This window comes from Podarcis raffonei, chromosome 1 (genome assembly GCF_027172205.1).
Source record: "Podarcis raffonei isolate rPodRaf1 chromosome 1, rPodRaf1.pri, whole genome shotgun sequence".
Taxonomy (NCBI): domain Eukaryota; kingdom Metazoa; phylum Chordata; class Lepidosauria; order Squamata; family Lacertidae; genus Podarcis; species Podarcis raffonei.
Genome location: NC_070602.1, coordinates 64,179,153 through 64,201,403, shown reverse-complemented (window position 1 = coordinate 64,201,403; position 22,251 = coordinate 64,179,153). Strand labels below are relative to the sequence as shown.

At 40.2% G+C, this 22,251-nt stretch overlaps 1 protein-coding gene across 4 annotated transcripts in view; it reads left to right on the top strand.

Moving 5' to 3' along the window:
• The window catches only part of DCDC1 (doublecortin domain containing 1), a 262,066-nt gene that overhangs the window by 25,951 nt on the left and 213,864 nt on the right, over window positions 1–22,251 (top strand). For all 4 annotated transcript variants that reach the window (XM_053389861.1, XM_053389869.1, XM_053389854.1 and 1 more), the window contains exons 6-7: window positions 15,058–15,263; window positions 16,784–16,877. In XM_053389861.1, the coding sequence (XP_053245836.1) occupies window positions 15,058–15,263; window positions 16,784–16,877 (300 nt within the window). The remainder of the gene's footprint in view (window positions 1–15,057; window positions 15,264–16,783; window positions 16,878–22,251) is intronic.

The window sequence follows — 22,251 nt, the reverse complement described above, 5'->3', positions numbered from 1 at the left end:
GTTTCTGGGACTCAGACTAGAGCAGGTGGCAGATGTGCCTTGTCTTTTGAGAAAAGAAAGAGTAGGTGAGGTTGGGCACAGTGTAGCATATTGTGTGTCCATTAAAAGGGCTCTGCTAGGGTAAGTATTACAGGGAAAAGTCAGTGATATGCATAGAAGACCCACCAAGAACATCCAATAGGTCTTTTACAGTCTGGTTTATAAATTAAATGGGATCACAGATTTATCCCAAATGATTTGAATGTATTCTGTAGATGGATTCAACGCAGTCAGTATTTTGTTTTCTGAATTCTGTATGTAAAAACATTTTAACAAGACTGTTACTGCAATAAACAATCCAGGAGCATTTGCAATAAATATAATTTGTAAAACTCAATAAATTGGTAAGACATGTCACAAGGAGGGCATCCTTTTCTGATACAAAACATAAATAAAACTGACAGTGTGAGGAGAGTAATTTGTGATTAAATGATGACCACCACCATCATATATACTAAAACGAATTCAAGTCTTCCCATGTTTGTGAAGCTGGAGCTAAAACCACACCAACCACACACAAGAGAGAGGCATCAGTAGACTCGGCTTAACCCCAAGGTTTGGAGATTTACAAAAAAAAAATATTTAGCTTAGAAAGAAAAAGCTAAGCAATGAGAAAAATTACCCAGACAGCCTATGGAAACTTAATGTCATGGAAAGTTGAGAAACTTAGGGGCAGGGGGAGACTTGATAATTGAATGTGAAGGGAATTAAATGCAGTAGCTGGAAAAGGAAGAGAAAGAGAAATATATTGATATACAAAGAATGGAAAGAACTGTCACACTGTCTGGGAAGCTATTTTTAAATGCCAGAGATAGAGCTGAGAGCTGCCCATCAAATTCAGTGGAAAAAAACAAAATCTTCAGTGTAAGTGGGATTGAGCAATAGTGTGTCTGCCCTACCCCACCTCCCCTCAAAAAAACTGAATGAAGAGACGAAAAAAATGGAAATGTCATCAAAACAACCCAATGGCGACTCAGCCACACTGACTCATTTGGGGGTGGGGAAATGACAATTCAGGAATGAAATGGTGTGCCTGGAAACCTGAATAGAAAGAAAGACCATGCATTGTACCAATTTTGATGCAGGGCCTCACTTTTAAAGTTTCTATTTAAGACCTAGTTGCCATAGTGGTGGTGTTGGCGGCAGCATCTGTCTGTCTCTGGAGACAATGGAGGAGTGCACCTTTGGGAGTGAAGTCAAACCATTGGAGAGTTACAGTGCCTGCTATGGCTGTAGAGAGATATGTTGCATTGCAGCTGGAGCAGATGTGCTGCTGTCAATAGTGCCATAGTGTTTCTTCTCTCTGCACTCCTCCCAGCAGTCATTCCTTCTCTGTGCTTGTCTCCAGGCACTGCCATCTTGCAAGGGATGTCCCTAGCCTTCCTGTCTTGTTTGCAGGCGTCTTTGTAACACAGAGTTGGGCTGCCAACGTTCCTGGTGCCTGAAGGCAGTTCCCTGTAGAGCACATCCTTGAGGATCCTGCCATCTTCCATTCTACGGACATGACCAAGTCAGCGTAGATGTCACTGAGACAGGAGTACGAACATGCTGGGAATGTGGGCTTGGGAGAGCACGTCTTTGTCTGAGACTCTGTCCTACCAGCGATGCCCAAAATCTTCCTGCTGCAGTGCATGTGACTAAGTACAGACCTCGGCGTACGTTACCCTCGGGTAATGTAAACTTCAGCTTGCGAAAGCAGCAACCCTGGAAGTGTTTCGCTGCACGTGCATGCGCACAAGCGCTCTACCGTGCCGCACGCATGCGCAGAAGCGGTCCCTCCGGTTGCAGAAACCTCGGGATCTGACCGGAGCTCCAGAACGGATCCCATCCGCAACCAGAGGTACCACTGTATATTCATCTAGAAACCCGTGGATCAAATTTGACCTCTATTAAAAACTCACTAGGTGTCCTTAGGCAAGCCGCTATTTTGGCTGACAGAGTTTATTTAAGCTACACATTTTATTTGGCTAGAATTTATTTAAGGATTGTTGTGGTCTGGGTTGAAAGAGCTACTTCAGGCATGCACAAGGACTTGGGCACACCCAAGAGAATGGTGGCTCTCCTGTTCATGAAAAGCTGAAACTGACTTTGGGCAATGGAACTTCTTGTCTGGTTTTTTGGATCCTCACCAGTATATTTGAGGAACCTTCAAACTCTAAAATAATAAATGTAAAGTAAATGGGTTAAAGATTACAGAGACTAGATAAGACCATTGAAGCACACAAGGAAGCTGTTTTTAGAGTTTCATTCTTACAGTTGTATTAGGAATTATGGCATTTTGCCTGTTTTGTTAAAGATTGTCTTGCAGATACTGAGATACAACTAGGCTAGCTCAAACTGCACTATGTTCTAGATTAATTTGAATTGGCATTTTCTGTCCCATTTCGACATAATACATTGGGGATAACATTTCAAAATTTAGTATGGTCTTCCACATGTAAAAAGAGTTTAATTTTTTTTAATTGCTGTGAAATGCCAGCCAGGAAAGAATGTTCATTTAGAGATTTTTTTCAGAAACCCTGGAATAAGCATTGGAATTTCCCTAGCAACCTTGACAACGAACTCTTGAGTGGGCAAGCACAAAAACATGCATGTATTTTAGTTGGAAAAGTCAAAGAGGCTTCTTATACAAGTAAATGCATGTGACTAATGAAGCAATCATGCATGTACCATGAGAATGTTTACAATGCAGAAAGTTGAGTGCAAGTCTAAACACTGTTAACCATCAACTTGAAATAGGAAAATTGATAATGGTGCACCTTTTTATGGTATCTGGTTTAGAGGTATTGAAATATCAAAATACCTTTGAGTGTTTTCCACACCAGTTTTACTTACTGTTAGCTATGAGCTTTTTACACCTTGAAGTTTACATAAAGAAGACAGTTCCTAAAAGCTGCCCAAAATGTAGTGTTTAGATGCTTCTTGTACCAGATTTTCTTAGTTGCCAGCCTTCTAAAATTAATTTCAGATACTTTTGGTTTAAAATCAAGTGACTTTTTCCCAAGGCTTCATCCTGTCTGCTTTTTATTCAGAAACCTTTGAATGTGTTTTATGTGTAATAAAGAACTGCAGTGCTTGTAAAATAAGTTTCCATCCAGTCCACTTCACTGAATTTGTTTTTAGAGCTTATCTGTCTTGGCATAAATCTCTTCTCCCAAAGGTTGATAGAGTGTAGAAATCATGTTGTCTGCATCTTAAACACTGTTGGGTAATTTGGGAGTCAACCTCAAAAATGTATGCTGCCTCATTTTCAATTTAGGTAAAGGTAAAGGGACCCCTGACCATTAGGTCCAGCCGTGGCCAACTCTGGGGTTGTGGCGCTCATCTCGCTTTATTGGCTGAGGGAGCCGACGTACAGCTTCCGGGTCATGTGGCCAGCCTGACTAAGCCACTTCTGACGAACCAGAGCAGCGCACGGAAACGCCGTTTACCTTCCCACCGGAGCGGTACCTATTTATCTACTTGCACTTTGATGTGCTTTTGAACTGCTAGGTGGGCAGGAGCAGGGACCGAGCAACGGGAGCTCACCCCATCACGGGGATTCGAACCACCACCTTAGCTCTGTCGTTTAATCCACAGCACCACCCACGTCCCATGCCATTTTCAATTTAGGCAGTCGCCATTGGCTTACCCAGAAGAAGCTTTCCTGCCCCCACTCCCTCCTTCTCTTGCTCACAGCGATACCACCCTCTACCATTTCATGGGCTACAGTCTAGCTGCTAGACTCTAGACATGGCTGAGGAAAAGTTAGCCCAGGCAGAGGGCCGCCTCTTATTGCTGTTTCCTCTCTTCCTCTAAGCAACAGACAGTCTTTCATCCTGGAATGAAGGGAATAGGCAGTTAGTCTCTAGCCTCCTATAACATTGAGGCCTATCTGACTGGGCAACTGACCCACTCCCAGTTTCAGTGATCAAGACAACTTAAAAGCCTGCCAACAAATGAAGCATACAAATTAATAAACTGAATAAAGTGGAAAAAATTAACTATTAATCCAAAACCTAAGGTTCTAACATAATCAGAGGTAATTTTTGATTTAAAGCATTTCATCCATGACTTCGTTTTATGCATTTGAAGCTCAGGGAGATACGGTATTAAGGGTTTTTAAAGAGGTTGAATTGAATGGTTGTGGTAGCCTTCAGTGGTATTCAACCAACCTTTACAGTACTTGGAGTAGACACATTGAAATTAATGAGCCTATGTTATGGCCATTAATTTCATTGAAGATTCATTTCTAAGATTTTACATTGTGAATTGTCCTGAGATTTACGGATGAAAGGCATCATACAAATTTAATAAATAATAATAGTAGTAAGCCAAATTTAACTCTATACAACCCTTTGAGTCCAACAATAATCAAGAAGAAAACGGTGCGTAGGGACTATAATGGGTGTTTCCATTGCAATTTATGTAGTCTACATAAACTATTTTGCTGATTATTTGTTAGCTGCATCTATAAATCCCTTTTGTATTTACCCATTCAGGGTATCCTTGCATGGGAGAAAGAGCATTTTCAAATGATGGCTGCTGTTCTTTTTCGAAACTGACTACTGAGCTCGCAGTTGGCCCACTGTGATTACTTCAGTTTGAAGGAAATGTATGACAGGTTGCCATTAGGATTTTCTCCTCAACAACAAAAATGTGGTTGTGTGGAATTTAGGCCATTGTTACCACTACTGTGGTACCATTGCAACTCCTCTTCTGTTTCTCATTGTTCTTTTCTATGTTGTGTCACTTATTTATCTACACATTGGTCAATGTTTTCTGGCAATTAAGGTTTTATATTTGCCTGTTAATCTAGTTTTCCCCTGTGGATTTTGAGAAACAGGCTGGCTGCTTTAAGACTATTTTAATACAGTGTTTATAAATACTTCCCTAAGATTTACAAAGCGAGTGTTTTAGATTAACAGCAGTTTGCCAAGGCATCTGAACACAAATAAACTGTGGTTCATCTTAATTATTGTTAGTTGAAACAAACAGGTTTCATACTTTCAAGATTCACCACAGTTTATGGCTTAGATACACAGAAGTGGAAGCTTCATATCTCTTCATGGTCATACTGGAGGAGAAGGGATTGCAGAGCTCAAGTTGTGGTGAGCTTTGTTCCTGTAACACTAAATTATGGTCTGAATGTTCAACACATATTTTGCATATTTGTTCTGTTGCATATCTGTGACTGGCAAATTGACTTGTCAAGGTTTTGTGGCACCTTAGGAGGCACATGCTAGATCTGAAATCTCCCTTTCCAGGTAGAGAAAGGGAGTCACTAAGACCTATTAGTACCTGTAACATTGCTAAGGTTGAGCTATAATTTCCCTTCCACATTCCTATGCACTTGGCATTTAAGGGGATTGTTGAGAGTGGGTGGATATGTACAACTTAAGCTCAGTTTTAAGCACATATTTTAAACAGCGTGCATAGCACTGGGTCATTTTTTTATTGCTATTTCAGAAAGAGAAGCAACACAAGGTCCTGAAGTGGGTCAAGATTATACTGGGTTAACCTTTGCTCCTTGTTCCGTCTTTCCACCAAAAGTCACTCTATTCAGCTGGTATTTGCAGTCACAGCTACATCTTCTAACAGCCCTTAGTTCTCTCAAAGCTCTAGCAAGACAGTTCATAGCATTCCAGAGGTAGAATAGAAGCATAGGAATCTGTGTTATACAAAGTAAAGCCTATTGTTCCTTCTAGCTCAGAATCAAGCTATGATCACTCTGCTTTTGGCTTTTAAAGTTAATGATACATACGATATACGATATCTTTATTGTCATTGTCCCATGCAGAACAATGAAATTGAAAAACTACATAAAACTACTATAGTAAAGGTAAAGGGATCCCTGACCATTAGGTCCAGTCGTGACCGACTCTGGGGTTGCAGCGCTCATCTCGCTTTATTGGCCGAGGGAGCCGGCATACAGCTTCCGGGTCATGTGGCCAACATGACTAAGCCGCTTCTGGTGAACCAGAGCAGCGCACGGAAACGCCGTTTACCTTCCTGCCAGAGCGGTACCTATTTATCTACTTGCACTTTGACGTGCTTTCGAACTGCTAGGTTGGCAGGAGCAGGGACTGAGCAACGGAAGCTCACCCCATCGCGGGAATTCGAACCGCCGACCTTCTGATCGGCAAGTCCTAGGCTCTGTCGTTTAACCCACAGCGCCACCTGCGTCCCAATATATACTATAAAATATGTATTATAAAACTATATATACTATAAAACAATATATACTATAAAACAATATATACTATAAAATATGTACTATAAAACTACATAAATAATTCGTCCTAACAAACCCTGACTCCCCTCCAGGGAGCTCTCAGCCACAGCATCTGCATGCGCCGCCATCCTGGAACACTAATGAATTTGAATGAATAGATACAAATTGGTAATTAACGTCTCTGAATTTGACTGAGTAGGGATATGTGTGGACTTGGAGAGGTATATATTAAATCTGTGTGGTGTGTATGTTAACGGCCTCACTGGCATATGACACCAGAGTACCCTACCTACTGATTGCCAAGTTACGTTTTCTGAGGGCTATGTTCTTGTTTCCAGGAAAGGATGCCAAATGTAGGTGGGAAACATGTTATTGGCCACAACTGCTACCTGCAGCAATACAGTGTCTATTAGCCCTCCCTCATTGCAAAACTATTCCTTGGGCGGGGACTGACTCCATCCAGAACTGGACTCATGTACCATTTTAGTCTCCTTGCTACATACAGTCAACTCCATTTGATCTGGATTCTTTTATTAAGCCTCATGCAGCTTATCACTTCATTCGGATCCTATGACTAAGGGCTTGGTAGGAAGTAATCCATATTATATTGCTAGATTCATGTGTATCTTTTTTAAAAAACTGGATTGATCCTTGACATAAAATTATGCAGAATTTGTCTAGGCATTCCATCCAGCAATTAGGTTGTGTAGTTCCTGGTTTGGCTTGCGTGTAATTTTCAATTATAGTTTAGTGCTATATGGATGAATCTGAGGGAGCCCAAGCAAGGAATCTCATCTTAGCATTATGTGTTAAAAACGAACAATGGTTAGTTAAACAAACGAGCTTCATGACATGGTTTGAAGTTGTCTTAGGATCTGGGAACTTCTGCACGCACAGGAGATGCTCTGCTGCTGAGCTATAGCCCTTCTTGTTTGGCAGCTAACCATTAAAAGTAGGAAAAATGCAGGCTCCAGGTTTGTCCAGCTCAGATTTGAAATTATTTCAACCCCGGAAATAATTTTACCAGTCTGTCTTGTGGCCACATAAAATGAGGAGGAATGGACAGTTAGCCTTATGTTTCTCTTGGACATGCTGGGGATCATTCATATGGCACTAAACCAAGGATAGCCAACATAGTGTTCTCCAAGTATTGTTGGACTGTAACTGCTGTCATTGGCTATGCTAATGGCTATGCCAGTTAGGGTTGATGGGAGTTGGAGTTCAGCAACATATGGAGCGCACAACATTGGCTACCTCTTGCTAAGCAATTGCTTAGTGTTACATGTTAACCAGCTCTCTGACATCTCTCCATAACGCCAATGCAGACCTGATTCTGAAATTTTATACTTTCTATAATTTAGTTGTAGGTGTCACATTGTTGTAACCTGGAAAACAAAACTCCTCTCAGTTTTTAGGTAGCTAGTGTTCATTCAGTTGAGCATATAATTAATTATCAACATCCTTTCAAGCTTTCTGGATATTTGCCATGCAAAGTCTTAGATATTGCCAGTATTCTGCCTGAGTTATTTATTACACTTGGCTCAAATGAATCAGTTTTCTGGTTTAACTAGGTAAGCTTATCATTGGTTTATCTGCTGCTTTAAATATTATTTTTTTAAAAGTTCAGGATAATGAAAGCAGAAACAATCTAAGAATATACATTATTTCTACTGAAGAAACTAGGTAATGAATCATGAATTCTATCACTAAGGGTTGTATCTGGTGTTAGTCCTGCCCAGAGTGGACTCACTGAAATTAATAAACATGACTAACTTGGGTCCATTAATTTCAATTGGTCCATGATTATGAGTTTGTAGTCCCAAAACATCTGGAGGGCCGAGCTTGCCTGTGCCTATCTACTGAGTATATAAAGGGAAATTTTAAAAAGGTACTTGCCTCATACCAAAATGGTAGGAAAGCAATACCAGGATTCTCCAGGCAATCCAGTCCCATTAATAACCTTGCAGCTGTATTTAGCAGTGTCCAAACTGTCCAGCTGCGTGCAAACTGTCTTCAAAGGCAACCCTACATATAACATAATTACAGTACGGTGGAACCCACGTACCGTCCTCCTTACGAACGCTTCGGGTAACGAGCTCCACTAACCCGGAAGTAGATGCTTCTGGTTGCCCCGGGATGCGAGTAGAAGTCGCGCTACAGCAGTGGGAGGCCCCATTAGCGAAAGTGTGCCTCAGGTTAAGAACGGTTTCGGATTAAAAATGGACCTCTGGAACGAATTAAGTTCGTAACTGGAGGTACCGCTGTAATTTAATTTGATGGTTGCCAGGTCTAAGTTACCTCTGTCTAGGTAGGCTTTGCAGCTAGTGCACCAGCCTAAACTGTTAGCTTTCCTCTGTAGAACTGAGTGCCTTTTCTGTCTCCAATGGCAAAGTCTGATCAGTGAGGACCCCCATACAACTAACTTGTTCCTTCAAGAAGAGCACAACTTCATCCAGCACAGGATTAAGTCCACCAACCGAAGTAGACAAATCACTACTAACAGGACCTCTGGATTGACCTTCATCCAATCCATTACAACACCTGGGCACTCATTTTAATACAAACATAAAGTTTATTTCAAAATGTGAAATAAACTGCAGACTGAACCCCAGGAACTTAGAGGAGTTTGGTCAGGAAATGAGAACTCCATACTAAGTCATGCTTTGTTCTGTCTTTGTTTTTTTTATTTCTTTCTCATGCGTCTCCAAATGCCTGACCAAATCTCTAAGGCCACTATCCTGCAAGATTCTACATCTTTATCAGGGACAGGAATATTGGCACAGAACTTTATAATACTTTAAAAGTACTAAAGCCACCATAAATTTTCTTCTCCAAATGTTCTAGCTCAGTCTGCTACATTGCATGTAAAATTTCCAGGTCTTCAGATAATGTTAAGTGAAAGCGAACACTGAGAATTGACCTTTTTTCTTTTATATATATATTTTTAAAAAACACCTTCAAAAAATCTACTAGAGAATGATGCCATGTTTCAAAACTATCTTCAGATAAGAAGGGAGATATTTTCTGCTAAATGTCATGCAATTTCCCAAAATGATATAATTTGCTATGGCAGGTCTTCATTGACAAGAATAAGTGTGAGCACATTTAAAATAGGCCATCTTCTGGAAGTAGCAAGTGTCATTGGAATTATAGATTCTCATTGTTCTAATTTCTAATTATTGACAGATTTGGAAATGTTTCAATTCCAAGCAGCATTCCAAACAACAGTATAACACTTTTTCTCATAAGCACACTGAAAATTAATCACTCTTGTCATATTTATGTGAGGGTTTTTATATAAGAAATCAGCTTAATGAACATGGTGCTAAACATATATTATCACAGATTTTTCACTTTTCCTATTAATTTGTATGTGTGTGTGCGTACACAAATACATCATGAATTGTAGAAGAGATATAATTTTGTCCTAAGTTACATATTTTATTTATATATTTGAAAATGTATCCATTATTTTTCTTTGATTTGATAATATTTAAATGCACAGTTTAAAATATGACTATTCACTGAACAGAACGTTGCTTTGGTTCTGTTTTTCCCAGTGGCAGGAGAAAACCAAAACACAGCCAAATTTAACTTCCATTCTATTAAATTGTAAACAGTTATCTGGGGAAAAATGTATAAATAAAATGTATCTCCCCCAGTAGTACATTGGCCTAGCAATATATTTCAAATCTACCATTGACTGGACTTAAGGTGATTTGAACAGTTTCTTTTTCATAATTTAAATGTAATCTGCTTCTGACTGTTGAAGAGCAGTCTTAGAAAGTTTTCATATTATTGCCCCAAGTCTCCTTCAGTCTTCAACCTACTGCTGCATTTGAAAATCAGTTACGTTGTTATATTCTCCTTTAATATTTCCAGGCAGGAAATACTTGACAAAAAGTTTTTTTCTAATGCTATTATGCAGCTGAGGGATATTGACTTTATGCAATGACAGGGCCAATGGCTCTTTGGATAACTATTAGAACACTATTTTCTCACCAATGTGGGTAGTTTACATTGTAAAACTACTGGTGGCTATTAATGTAACTCTGTCCTGAGTGTAATATAGATGAGGGATAACCAACATTGTGTCCCCCAGATGTTGTTGAACTACAACACCTATCAGCACCAGTACAAACAGCCAAAGATGCTCGGAGTTGTAGACCAACATCTGGACGGCACCACATTGGCCATCCTGCTATGCATACTTATTTGACAAAATCATGCAGTAATCTGGATATAACCAAAGTCCTAATAATTGAACAGAGTGCTTTCTTCAGAAACCTTAGGACAGGCTTCCTCAACCTCAGCCCTCCAGATGTTTTGAGACTACAATTCCCAGCACCCCTGACCACTGGTCCTGCTAGCTAGGGATCATGGGAGTTGTAGGCCAAAAACAGTTGGTGGGCCAAGGTTGAGGAAGCCTGCCTTAGGAGAAGCAACAGCAATGTAGAAGTAACAACTGAAGCTGCAGAGCAAGCTTCACCCTTAGATCTGATGTGAGTTAAAGTTATGTATACATATTGGCATCTCGTTCTGTGAAGAGAAATTATTCACGTATGCAAAGAGGTTCTTCCTTGTCCAGTGCGTAATGGAGTCACTGTACTGTGTTCTTAAATCAGTTGTAGTTCCATAGTTTTGATGGAAATAATTCTTGACACATATAAATTAGTTGTTCACTACAAATAATTTTTGATCTTGCAATTATCTTTTCAGGTTTATTAAAATACATGTTTACAACCTTGAAAAAAATATATTTAATTCCTATTGATTGTATGAGTTGCACATACGGATAGTTCATATAAAAGTTCAAATGAGGGGCTAAACATATTTTGATTGGCATACAAGTTGGGGTGTTTGTAATTTAAATCAAAATTTAAATTAAGACATACTTCAAATAATATGTCAAAATGATGCTATTGAATTTAAAGTCTAATGACAACTGCTTTCACTGCTAGTAAAAACATAGCCATTGTGCCTGTGGCAATACAGAATGGCACTTCAGAGCATGCAGGAACAAAGAAGTCAAGTATTTAAAGAACAGGGAGTGACTAAAACTGAAGTTAGGAATGTGACCTGGCTATAACCATTGCAGCAAATTGTATTTTGGTTAGAAGACGTAATTATATTAAAGATAGTTGGATTTTCAAAGCATAATTTAAATTTGGAAAAGTTGGTTATTAAAGCAGAAAAATGGCTTTTTGTTTTCTGTTAGGATCTATTGAATTAAATTGTAACAATTTCATTTTTTACAAAAGGGTCATAGTCTCAACAAATGTAACACCAATCCCCCCTCTCCCACCACCTGCACATAGAGAGCCAGACCATTGGTCTACCTAGTTTGAGTAGCTTATGGTGTGTGTGTGTGTGTGTGTGTGTGTGTGTGTGTGTGTGTGTGTGTAGCTTTCTGTTGCTTGCGGTCTGATTCATAGGGACCCATACAGCACATTGTACTATCTCCTGGGTTTGAGACAAGACATTCGCAGCCTAACCTAGATTGAACCTGGAACCTTCTGGCTGCAGAGCAAATGTTCCACCACAAAGTTGTAGCTCTTCCCCTCGAGGACTGCACCTCAGAAGATGTGGCCACTATACTGACAAACAGCTACTCAATAGGAAGGACTTTTGCTACCCAGGGGGATTAATCATGACCTGCTGCCTCCCATGGCCTAATAGGCATATAGGCATGAACCCTCAAGGTGTGAATTGAGGGACAGTTAATCAGGAGGATTCTAATCCACTCAGTGAGGTCGACTATCCCAACCAAGCTTTCTTCAGCACCTAAGTGTTCATGTTGGCCAGGTAATAGCAGCAGCACTGGTTGAAAAGTCCTTGACTCTTGAGGCAGTTGATGAGAGACACCAGCTCAGGTTTAGTTATTCTGGTACTCAAAGAAGCCCTAGGGAGCTTCAGTGGCAGTGTTGATGGCAACAGTGGGAGAGGCACTGCTGCAGAGGGTGGCCAAGCTCTGCTGCAGGAAATAATGATGGTGGCAGTACCTACCGCAGCAGCTGGGATACTGAGCAGCAATGAAGACAAATGGATTCAGCTTCATCCTTTAGCGTTTTGCGCAAATTCCTTTGCAACACTTCAGTTTAAAGAAAGAGCTGCATGTCTGAAATGTATAGAAAAATATGGAAGAAACAGAGTATAACAATGCAAATTTCAAGATTAAAAAATGCAGGTGCCTTTTGTAACTCTAAAATATATCAGTCCTAGTGGAGGAGCCTGTTGTCTTTGTCCATGGAGTTTTCTTGGTAGGGATACTGGAGTGGCTTGCCGGTTCCTGCTCCAGTATGGACTGCAGTATTGGACTGCAAGAAGATCAAACCTCTCCATTCTTAAGGAACTCAGCCCTGAGTGCTCACTGGAAGGACAGATCCTGAAGCTGAGACTCCAATACTTTGGCCACCTCATGATAAGAGAAGACTCCCTGGAAAAGACCCTGATGTTGGGAAAGATGGAGGGCACAAGGAGAAGGGGACGACAGAGGACGAGATGGTTGGACAGTGTTCTTGAAGCTACAAACATGAGTCTGACCAAACTGCGGGAGGCAGTGGAAGACAGGAGTGCCTGGCATGCTCTGGTCCATGGGGTCACGAAGAGTCAGACATGACTAAACGACTAAACAACAACAAGTGGAGGAGCCAGTGACCAGTGATATACATTCAACAAGATGTGAACAAAAAACCCAACCCAACATCAAGTCTAACTGAAAGTAGTAGTACCAGTTAATAACCTAGGAGGGGCTGGTGAAACCGACCCTTGCTGAGGATGCAGTCAGAGAGGGGCACAAACATCACCTATCGGATGATGGAGTATATGACATTTTTGTGTGTGGCGATGCGCCACTGCTTTCGTGGCAAAATCACGGGAGAAGCTTTGCATCATTCTCACACTGCAATACAAAGGTGTGCTTTTGTTTTGTTTTGCCTTTCCTCCTTACCTTGCCCTCACTCAGAATGCTTCAAGTACTTGGGCCATGTAAAATGTTGTAACTTCTAATGTGGCTATTGTGGCAAAGTGATTGTGGGTGTGGGTGGGTGGGTCTGCTGATACTGCTTCTTGCCAAGGGTTCAAGGGACCCTAGGTACTCCTCTGCTCCTCTTGCTTTCCAAAGGCCTTAGTCATGTTTTATGTTAGCTGGATCAGGACCACAGGGTGCTATGAAAGCTTTTAAAATGTCACAATCATGTTTTAGCCCTAGCTAAAAGATATAACGAAATTTATGCATTTAAATCAACTGGGGGAAAATCACTTGAGCCATCCTAAAAATGGTTTGTCTATCTTAACTGAAAGTATGATTGCTTATTTTACCGTATAAGTTGTTCCTATCCTTCTTCATGTGCATTAAATTCACATTTATTTGCTGCAGCTTAATGTTACTGTTGAATAACTATTGTGCCTTTATGTGTGTGTTGTATGTGGAAAGATTTAATATCTAGCGCATCGTAGCAACAAAGGGAGTGCTTTGAGATGAGTATATTAAAACTCACTCAATTTCCACTCCCTTTTTGACAACTGCAGTTTTACCATTTTAGATTTTTTGGACTTTGTTATTGCTTTGAAGATGAAAATGCACCCTGGAAACAGCAAATTGTTATATCCATTTGTGCAACAACCTTTTTACCTCCCATGCCCAGCTCCAAAATCTACTCCAGAGGGTCTTTACTTCCCAAAGAATCTGTGTGTTCCTATTAGAACTGAATAAAGTAACTATTCATTTTTGGTCATGGACCTAGTGAGGCTTATCAAGTTACATTTTCAGAATTCTTCTGTACACTTGTACCTTGGATCCCGAGCGCCTTGCGAGTTGAACATTTTGACTCCCGAACGCCGCAAACCCAGAAGTAAGTGTTCCGGTTTGCGAACGTTCTTTGGAAACTAAACATCCGATGGGGCTTCCGGTGCTTCCGATTGGTTTCAGGAGCTTCCTGCAGCCAACCAGAAGCCGTGCTTGGGTTTTCGAACGTTTTGGAAGTCGAACATACTTCCGGAATGGACTCCGTTCAACTTCCAAGGTACGACTGTATTCCATTTTAAATCTGTAAGACTTGGGGGCAAGAACAATAGCATGCCCACTTTTGTTCTCTCCTACCTCACCCAGCTTGATAAAAGGTGTTGAAATATTGTGGCTTTTTCAGCATAGTGTGTTTTGGAAAGCAGTGAGCCAAACTCCTGGGATTCTCCCCACACTATTCTTATTATTTAGATTTGTATCCCAACTTTTAGCCAAATTGGTTCCCAAAATAATTGGTTAAGAGTTAAATACGTAACTACTATTTCAAATTCTAGATTTTCTGTGATGTTATGTAGGTCATTCAGACTTATAGAGGAGAATTAGGAAGTGAACTGTTAAATGGATCATTTGTGATATACATTGTGCATAGTGTGAACCAAAGCAAATGCAGGTTAAGAACCGGAGACAAGAACCTTTGCTTTTATGAAGCAAAGGTGATGAAAAGCATTTATTTTTGTAGATGGAGAAGTAAAATGTTCCTCTCTGATCAGTTACAGAGGCATGCTAAGGTGAATTTTAATTATGACTAAATTGTGGTATTACTCTTTCATACCCTGAACATCTGTTCCCTTCAGGAATGATGATTTATGCAGGCTATCAGTAGAGACAGCTTGCTACAGCTTATGTCACGGTTTGTGGGAAGATGGGGTCGTATTTCCAAAAATATCAGCTTTTATATGGATACCAGCCAGTGTGTTATTAAGGTAATAGGGGAAAGGGAGCACGATGTGTTCGCTTTTAATTCTGAAGCCAAATATTGACTTTACCTTTTCCCTTCCAGACCATCTGTTGTTAACGAAGAAGGCAACTTGGACACTGAATGGCCTAGTCTTTCCTAAAGGTATCAAGAGGAGAGAAACCAAGCCTGTACTATCCACATGTATGAAGACACTTACAGAGAAGCCCACTGTCAGATTTTTGGTGTTTAAGAACTGTATGGGGCAGGATGGTTATGAAATATCATCTCCCCCAGACCAGAATGAAAAGGTAAGCTTGCATGTGGCAGAGCACAAATATGTGAAAAACATCATTCCCCTAATACCCTTATATTACTTATTTATCCATTTTTCTTATATGATTGCAACAGAGATTCAGCAGCAGATTTTATTTTTAAAAATATACCCACACCCAGTTCACTGGACTGATGTTATTATGCACTGCAATTATTGTTTTTGTTTTAATTAGGCCATTATCTTCCATTGTTCTACTCTGGAATTGCCCCCATTCATGTCCATGTAACCACTTCAAAAAAGACACAGCAATTCAAAATGCAGAACATCATGGTGGCTTTTTTTTTTTTTTTACTGCCTTGGTGTACTTATTATGTCCCTGGGGTAGAAAAGATGAATAAATTTGTATCGGTCAAGTTAGAGAGCTTTGCAAAGACTTTATAAGTACATATGCTTGGTTTTTTTTAATTTGTGTGGAGGAAAAAAGGAAAACAAGAAGATAAAGAAACTTGAAGGAACTACATGATATGGAGAACAGCAGAAAGGGAATGGAGAATGGAGATTTAAAGAAAGTAGAAATGGTAGCTTCTTAGGTCTTGCCTGGTACAAAATGAGAGAGGTAGAACAAAACAAAAGCCTAAAACTTTGTGTCTCTTTGCTTAATCAAGTTTACTTCTTTTTTATACTCTTTCCCCTAAGCAAAATATTAGGGTAGGGATGAACAATATGTTTTCATGAAAGAAATAAGATTCTATTGCAAGGACCCCAAAGTTACCGCTTTCCGTATTCTTCTCTTCCTTGGCCTGACATTTTTCTTAGTTACTCCAACTAGCGTTCGGTAATATGGTCCCTTATAGCAATATTTGGGGGATCACATAGAAAGGGAGACAAAACAGTTTGCTTATTCAGAACCAGAGCAGTACAGTGTGGGAAACATTGGCCTCTCTGCCTCAGGGCTCATCCACATTTTTGCCTGACCCATATTTTGATTGTATTGTGTCTTGATTAATTTCTTCCGGTCTGGGAGCCTTTCTTGTTCCAGGGCTGTGCCTTGTCAAAATCCAATCTTATCTACTGAATCAGGTCTTATCAGATGTGCAGAAAATCTGAAGAGAGCTTTTGCTTAACTGAGCTTCAGTTCAGTGGGTAAGATTGGGTTTTCACAAGGCACAGCTATAGACCAATGAGAAAAGTTCTCAGACCCAAGGTCAAGCAAATACAGGTCAAGCAAAAGTGTGAAAGAACCTTTAGTTGGCTTTGGCTGATTGGCTAATGAACATTGTGACTTCTACACATTCACTATGTGATCGCTGATTGGTTGGTATCACTTGAGGAATGTGGAATCAGCAGAAGAAATAAGTAGAAAGAGGGAACCTTAGTTGTGAACTGCCACAAATAAAGTAGAATTAAGGGCACATGGCAGCCCCTACAAAATCATCACTTTCCCCCTAGAAAACAAACTGAGTAACCATACAGTGTTGACCAAATATTTTTATTCCTTTAAAAAAATCTTCTAAAGTTTTCCATATTTAGTGAAACTATTTTTAATTTGTGAAGTTTTTAGATGCTTGTACCATGAGACTGAACCTTGTTTCACCAGCAAAGTATATGTATAATATGCATGGAGAAAAAATTGAAGATCTCTTGAGTGGTAAGTAGAAACTACTATACATTTTGCAGTTTTTTATTACTATAAATGAATGCCATGCATCAGCTACTGTATATATAAATGTATGAAAAAAATGAAGGCAATTGGAATTGCTGCCTTATATTTCAAAAGCAGGCATATGTATATTTATCAATATGAACTTAGTATCAAGATTCCACTATTATTCCACTATGCTAAAAAAGAAGAGAGAATTCATATGCGAAAGTCTCACCCTCTTAACATCTGGTTGCAGCCTTTTGTGTTTCAGTCTTGATTTTAGCCTGGCATTTTAAGCTTGCTATGAACTGACCTTTGTGGCTACCTCTTAAGGTCAGGAGAATAGTTTTTAGCCAGGGTACCTGATGAGGACCTAAGCAGAACCCTACCAGATCAGACTGAAGGTCCATCTAGTCTCATATCCTGGTCTCTGTGACCAAGCAGATGCGTATGGAAGGTGTGCAAACAGGACATGGGATCGATGGCACTCGCCCCATTCATATTCCTCAGCAATTGGTATTCAGAGGCATTCCACCTGCAGTACTGGAGGCAATAGTCAGCTGTCATGACTATTAGACATTGATAGCCTTATCCTCCATGAATTTGTCTAATCCCCTTTTAAATCTCTCCAAGTTGGTAGCTATCACTACATTTTGTGGTAGTGAATTCCGTAGTTTCACCCTCTATTCTGAAGAGGTACTTCCTTTTGTCGTTCTGTGTTCAGCATCATTGGATGCCTATGGGTTCTAATATTCTAAGAGAGGAATAAAACCCTATATCCATTTTACCCACAAGCATAGCTTTTTCACACCTATCATGTTCTCCAGCTATAGTAACTTTTCCTCATACGGGAGCTGATCCAGCCGCTTACTCACTTTGATTCTTTTCCCCCCGTCCCCTTTTCCAGCTCTACAATATTCTTTTGGGCTTGCAGCAACCAGATTGGTTTTGGCAGCTTGGTTTTGCCTTCCTTGTAGCCAGAAGGCTGCAATTTGTGGCTGGTCTTGCTAGACAAGCCAAAACATCTGGTTCCAGCACCCTACCCATCCTTCTTGTCCCTGATCTCATACTGCGACTCCATATGAGGTCATGGACAATCTATGCTCTTCTTTCCAGCTCCAGGTTGTATGGGGTGTGTGTGAAGCCTGCAATTGCACTGGCCTTTGGAAGAGCTTGGCAACCCCACACTACTGCAGGGACGATTCTCATCTTCCTCTCCAGTGCCAAACGTAGAGCTGAGACCGGGAAGGCTGGAGTCTAGTTTTGTATGCCAGTGCCTTCCATGCACCTTGGCAGCCCATTGCTGAAACACCAGATTGAGCCTACATCTTTGGCTCAGAACTGGAAAGGGGACAAAGATCTTACCCATGGATAGGCAAACTAAGGCCCGGGGGCCGGATCCGGCCCAATCGCCTTCTAAATCCAGCCCGTGGACGGGCCGGGAATCAGTGTGTTTTTACATGAGTAGAATGTGTCCTTTTATTTAAAATGCATTTCTGGGCTATTTGTGAGGCATAGGAATTTGTCCCCCCCCCCAAAAAAATAGTCCAGCCCCCCACAAGGTCTGAGGGACAGTGGACCAGCCCCCTGCTGAAAAAGTTTGCTGACCCCTGATCTTACACATTGTTGTGGTACATTTCTGAGCTCATTGCAGCTTTGAAGACTATCCACATACTTCCTCAGCTTTAAATGGGAGAGGATGTTTGGGGTTTCTCTTGCCATTCTTCCCAGTGGTGATCCAGGTGGAAGTGAATCCGCAACCTGATTGGCCTACAGGTGAATCCCGGAATTAGCCAATCACCTGGGGCCCATTGTATAAATAATGTCTATAAAGCAGACATTCTAGGGGAACTTCCATTCCTCCTCACCACTATGAGCTGAATATAGAGCATGAAATCCACTCTCGACTCCAAGTATATCTCATGCAGTATTAAGGATTGTGAGCAGAATTGTGGATTCCTGTTTGTAGTAACTCTTGGAATACATGCTCTTCAAATTTTGTGTTACAGTTCAAAGTTTGCTTTGTGGCTGCCCCTATTCTCTTGAATTCCCAGCCTATTTGTATTAGAGAGGCACATACATTTTACCATTTTCAGTGCCTGCTAAAAATGTTTTTGTTTATGCAAATCTATCCAGACATGTAATTTTATTACATATATTTGTGTTTGTTTGATCTTTTTAAAAAAACCTGATGTTTTTATCTATATTTTGGTAATGTTATTGCTATTTTAATGAATATTTGATACCATTTTATGTAAACTACTTAGACTTTGTTATTGAACAGTATATAAACCTTGCTAAATAAACAAATACATTTTATTCTAAGGTGCAAAAATAGAATGTATAGCTAACTAGCTTCTGGCTGTCATACTTAACTGATGCAGTTGATCATGATTTACTTTAATTTAACAGAGATTAATTCTGCATGGCTGTTTGTCACAAAGCCGTGGAAACAATGAGTAGTTTGGGACACACATTCTTTTTCAAGTCTTCAGAAGCTATTGGTCAAGATTAAGCCAAAGTTAATCAAGTTTAGAACCCATTGGTTTAAATGGTAGTGTTGGGCATCTGCTTCATTGAAATTAGTAAGACAAGTGCTTGGCTGGACTGCACTCATTGTTGTATCATTACTAAATGCAATTGCTTCTGGTTATTTGCTTTTACTTTCCTTGATTCCTCACATCACTTTTTGAGTAATACATTAACATGTTGCAGTAGCCAGCCACCAGCGAAAAATGTCACTAGTTTATAGCATACCTAAGGCTAGCATAACAAATTTATTTGCTTTGAGGCTTAAATAATGGTGACAGAGTTGTTTCAAAGTTATAGTGCTGAATGATACTTTTATTGCCGGAGTTATTGAAATATATTGATAATACAAGGAGTGAAAAAGAATTGAATAATAAAGTTGAACACTATTTTTGTTTGTATAGAGAAAGATGTATAAATAGCCTTTCTACTTTGACCTGTGTAGACTTTTTCTATAACATTGTATGTACAGTGATAGAAGTAGGAAAGAGGCATAAAGTCTATTGGAAAACTACCAAATGTCCCCTGCAAATGGGCCCTATTCAGAATCAGTAAGCGTATGATGAGTGATTTGGTTTTGAATATCGCCTTTAGATTCCATGCTGTTACAAGGCCAGCCCCGAACATGGCAACTCTTATTTCCACACACAGTACCTCTTCACTCTCAATTTAACCCAAAAATCTGATGAACCCATTACTCCATACTTGATTTCATGGAACAAGGAGTAGATATAGTTACAAATGATCAATCACAAGCCGTGAACCAAAGCAGCAAGGCATTAACAATTCACACCATTTTGGTCCACTTGCTCAAGCAGAAGATGTGGCAGCATATTTAATACACAGCGACTTCACTCAGTTTTAGAAAAGACATGACTCATGTTGCATTTTAGAAATGAAGGAATTTTATAGGATTTCATGCTCGCTACCCATTTGGGTGTCAGAGTTCACGAACATCTAAACAATTAACGTAACCAGGTACTCTGTAAAGGCCACAAGGGACGAGTATCTAAATTAAATGTTACTCAAGTAAAGTAAAAAATGACCCAAGAAACGTTTCCTCCCCAATAAAGCCATGTTCTGTTAGATTGCATTATACAAATCAGCATCTTGTTCTGCAGTATTGTAACACTGTAGACCCCACAGGCATATGCCGTCAATTTAATGGGATCAGTGAAGAAGCAAGGCAGCTGTGAAAGATTGCTTTAAGTACAGCAATCGTGTGCTTGTCATTCTGCTCAATAGTGGAAAAATCCAAATTCGGGTAGGCATCAGTATTTAAGAGAGTGAATGCTAAAGCATCTCTCATAAGTACCTTGGGGACAATAAGATTTGACATATAACACATAAACAAAAGTACACAACAGCTGTTAGATTAGTTTTGTTTGAGTAAAATACGTCAGGATCATTTAAACATAGCATGTGTTCCCTCCATCACTCAGGCTGAGTCTGCAGACCACACTTTTGAATATTGTACACCAAGGGCTGTGAGTCCCACAGTTGCATCACCATTACCAAAACAGTATGGGGAAAAAATCATCCACCTAATTGTATGCTTGACTAAAAACTCCCACCAGTCACACAAAGAACAAAATCTTCTTTAAAAAATCATTTAAATCTATTTGATGAAGGCGGCGGAAACCAAATGTTTATTTGTTTTGATTGAATGCCCTACATGGATTTTTAGGATTGCTATTTCAACATTATTATTATTTATCCAGGCTTTTGTTTTGAAACACATTTCTTATTAATTTTTTCTACTATTGCCCATAAGAGCACCCTGAGATATAAGTTACATTAAGAGGGCTGAAAAAGATAAACTTGGTGGTATCTGGCAGCTACTTCAAATATGTGACGTAGGGGGGCCAAAAAAGAGACTTAACAAGAATAAGAGAGTGGTAACCTGGTAGAAGGGTGATTATAATTCTTATACTGTAGTTTTTAATCTGTTGTTGTTTAGTCGTCTTAGTCATTCTGACTCTCCATGGCCCCATCAACCAGAGCATGCCTTGGAAACTCTCACTTTCTTCTCTAAGCTGCTCCTTTTTTATGTCCATGGAGTTTTTGTGGCAAAATACTGGAGTGGTTTGCCGGTTCCTTCTCCAGGTGGATCACATTTAGTCTAAACACTCGGCTATGACCTGTCCATCTTAGGTGGCCCTGCATGGCATAGCTCATAGCTTTTCTGAGTTATTCAAGCCCCTTGCCACGGCAAGGCAGTGATCCATGAAGGGGAGTTTTTAATCTAGATACGTACAAAATAACTCAAATAGTTCTTAAGTAAGACTGAAAGGTTTTCACTGTATGGCAATAGGCCATAGTTGCTTTCTTCCAGTGTGTGATACAGCAGAAGTATCATCAGGTCAGCACCATTTCCCCTCGTCACAAAGAGGTCATGAGCTCCGCAATCCCAACTGGCTCAGGGCTGGGTTGGCAGTTGCTGTCAGAGCAGGAAGAAGAGGGGAGGGTATGGAGGACACCATTGGCAGGGAGAAGCCTGAGGTGATGTCAGCTCTGCTCCTTTGCCTTTAGAGGCTGGGAAGCTCCCTGTCCTGCCCCACCCATGACGTGGAGAGATGCCCTAGCAATGGAGGAGAGCATTGGACAGTCAGGAGGTGAGGAGCCAGTGGGGCTGACCCCCATCACATCACCAATGGGAGGGAGACCCACAGCCCTTGAAGAAACATGCGCTTCCAAGAGCACTGGCATGTAGAGAGAAAAGAGTCTTGTGAGTGAGCTTTAATCCTGTCTCTGATGCTGTTCTTGAACTCTCTAATAGTGCTTTTGGCAATTTGTATCTGTATCCTGACCTAAACCATTATAAGCCTTGACTGAAGCTTTCTTACTTTCT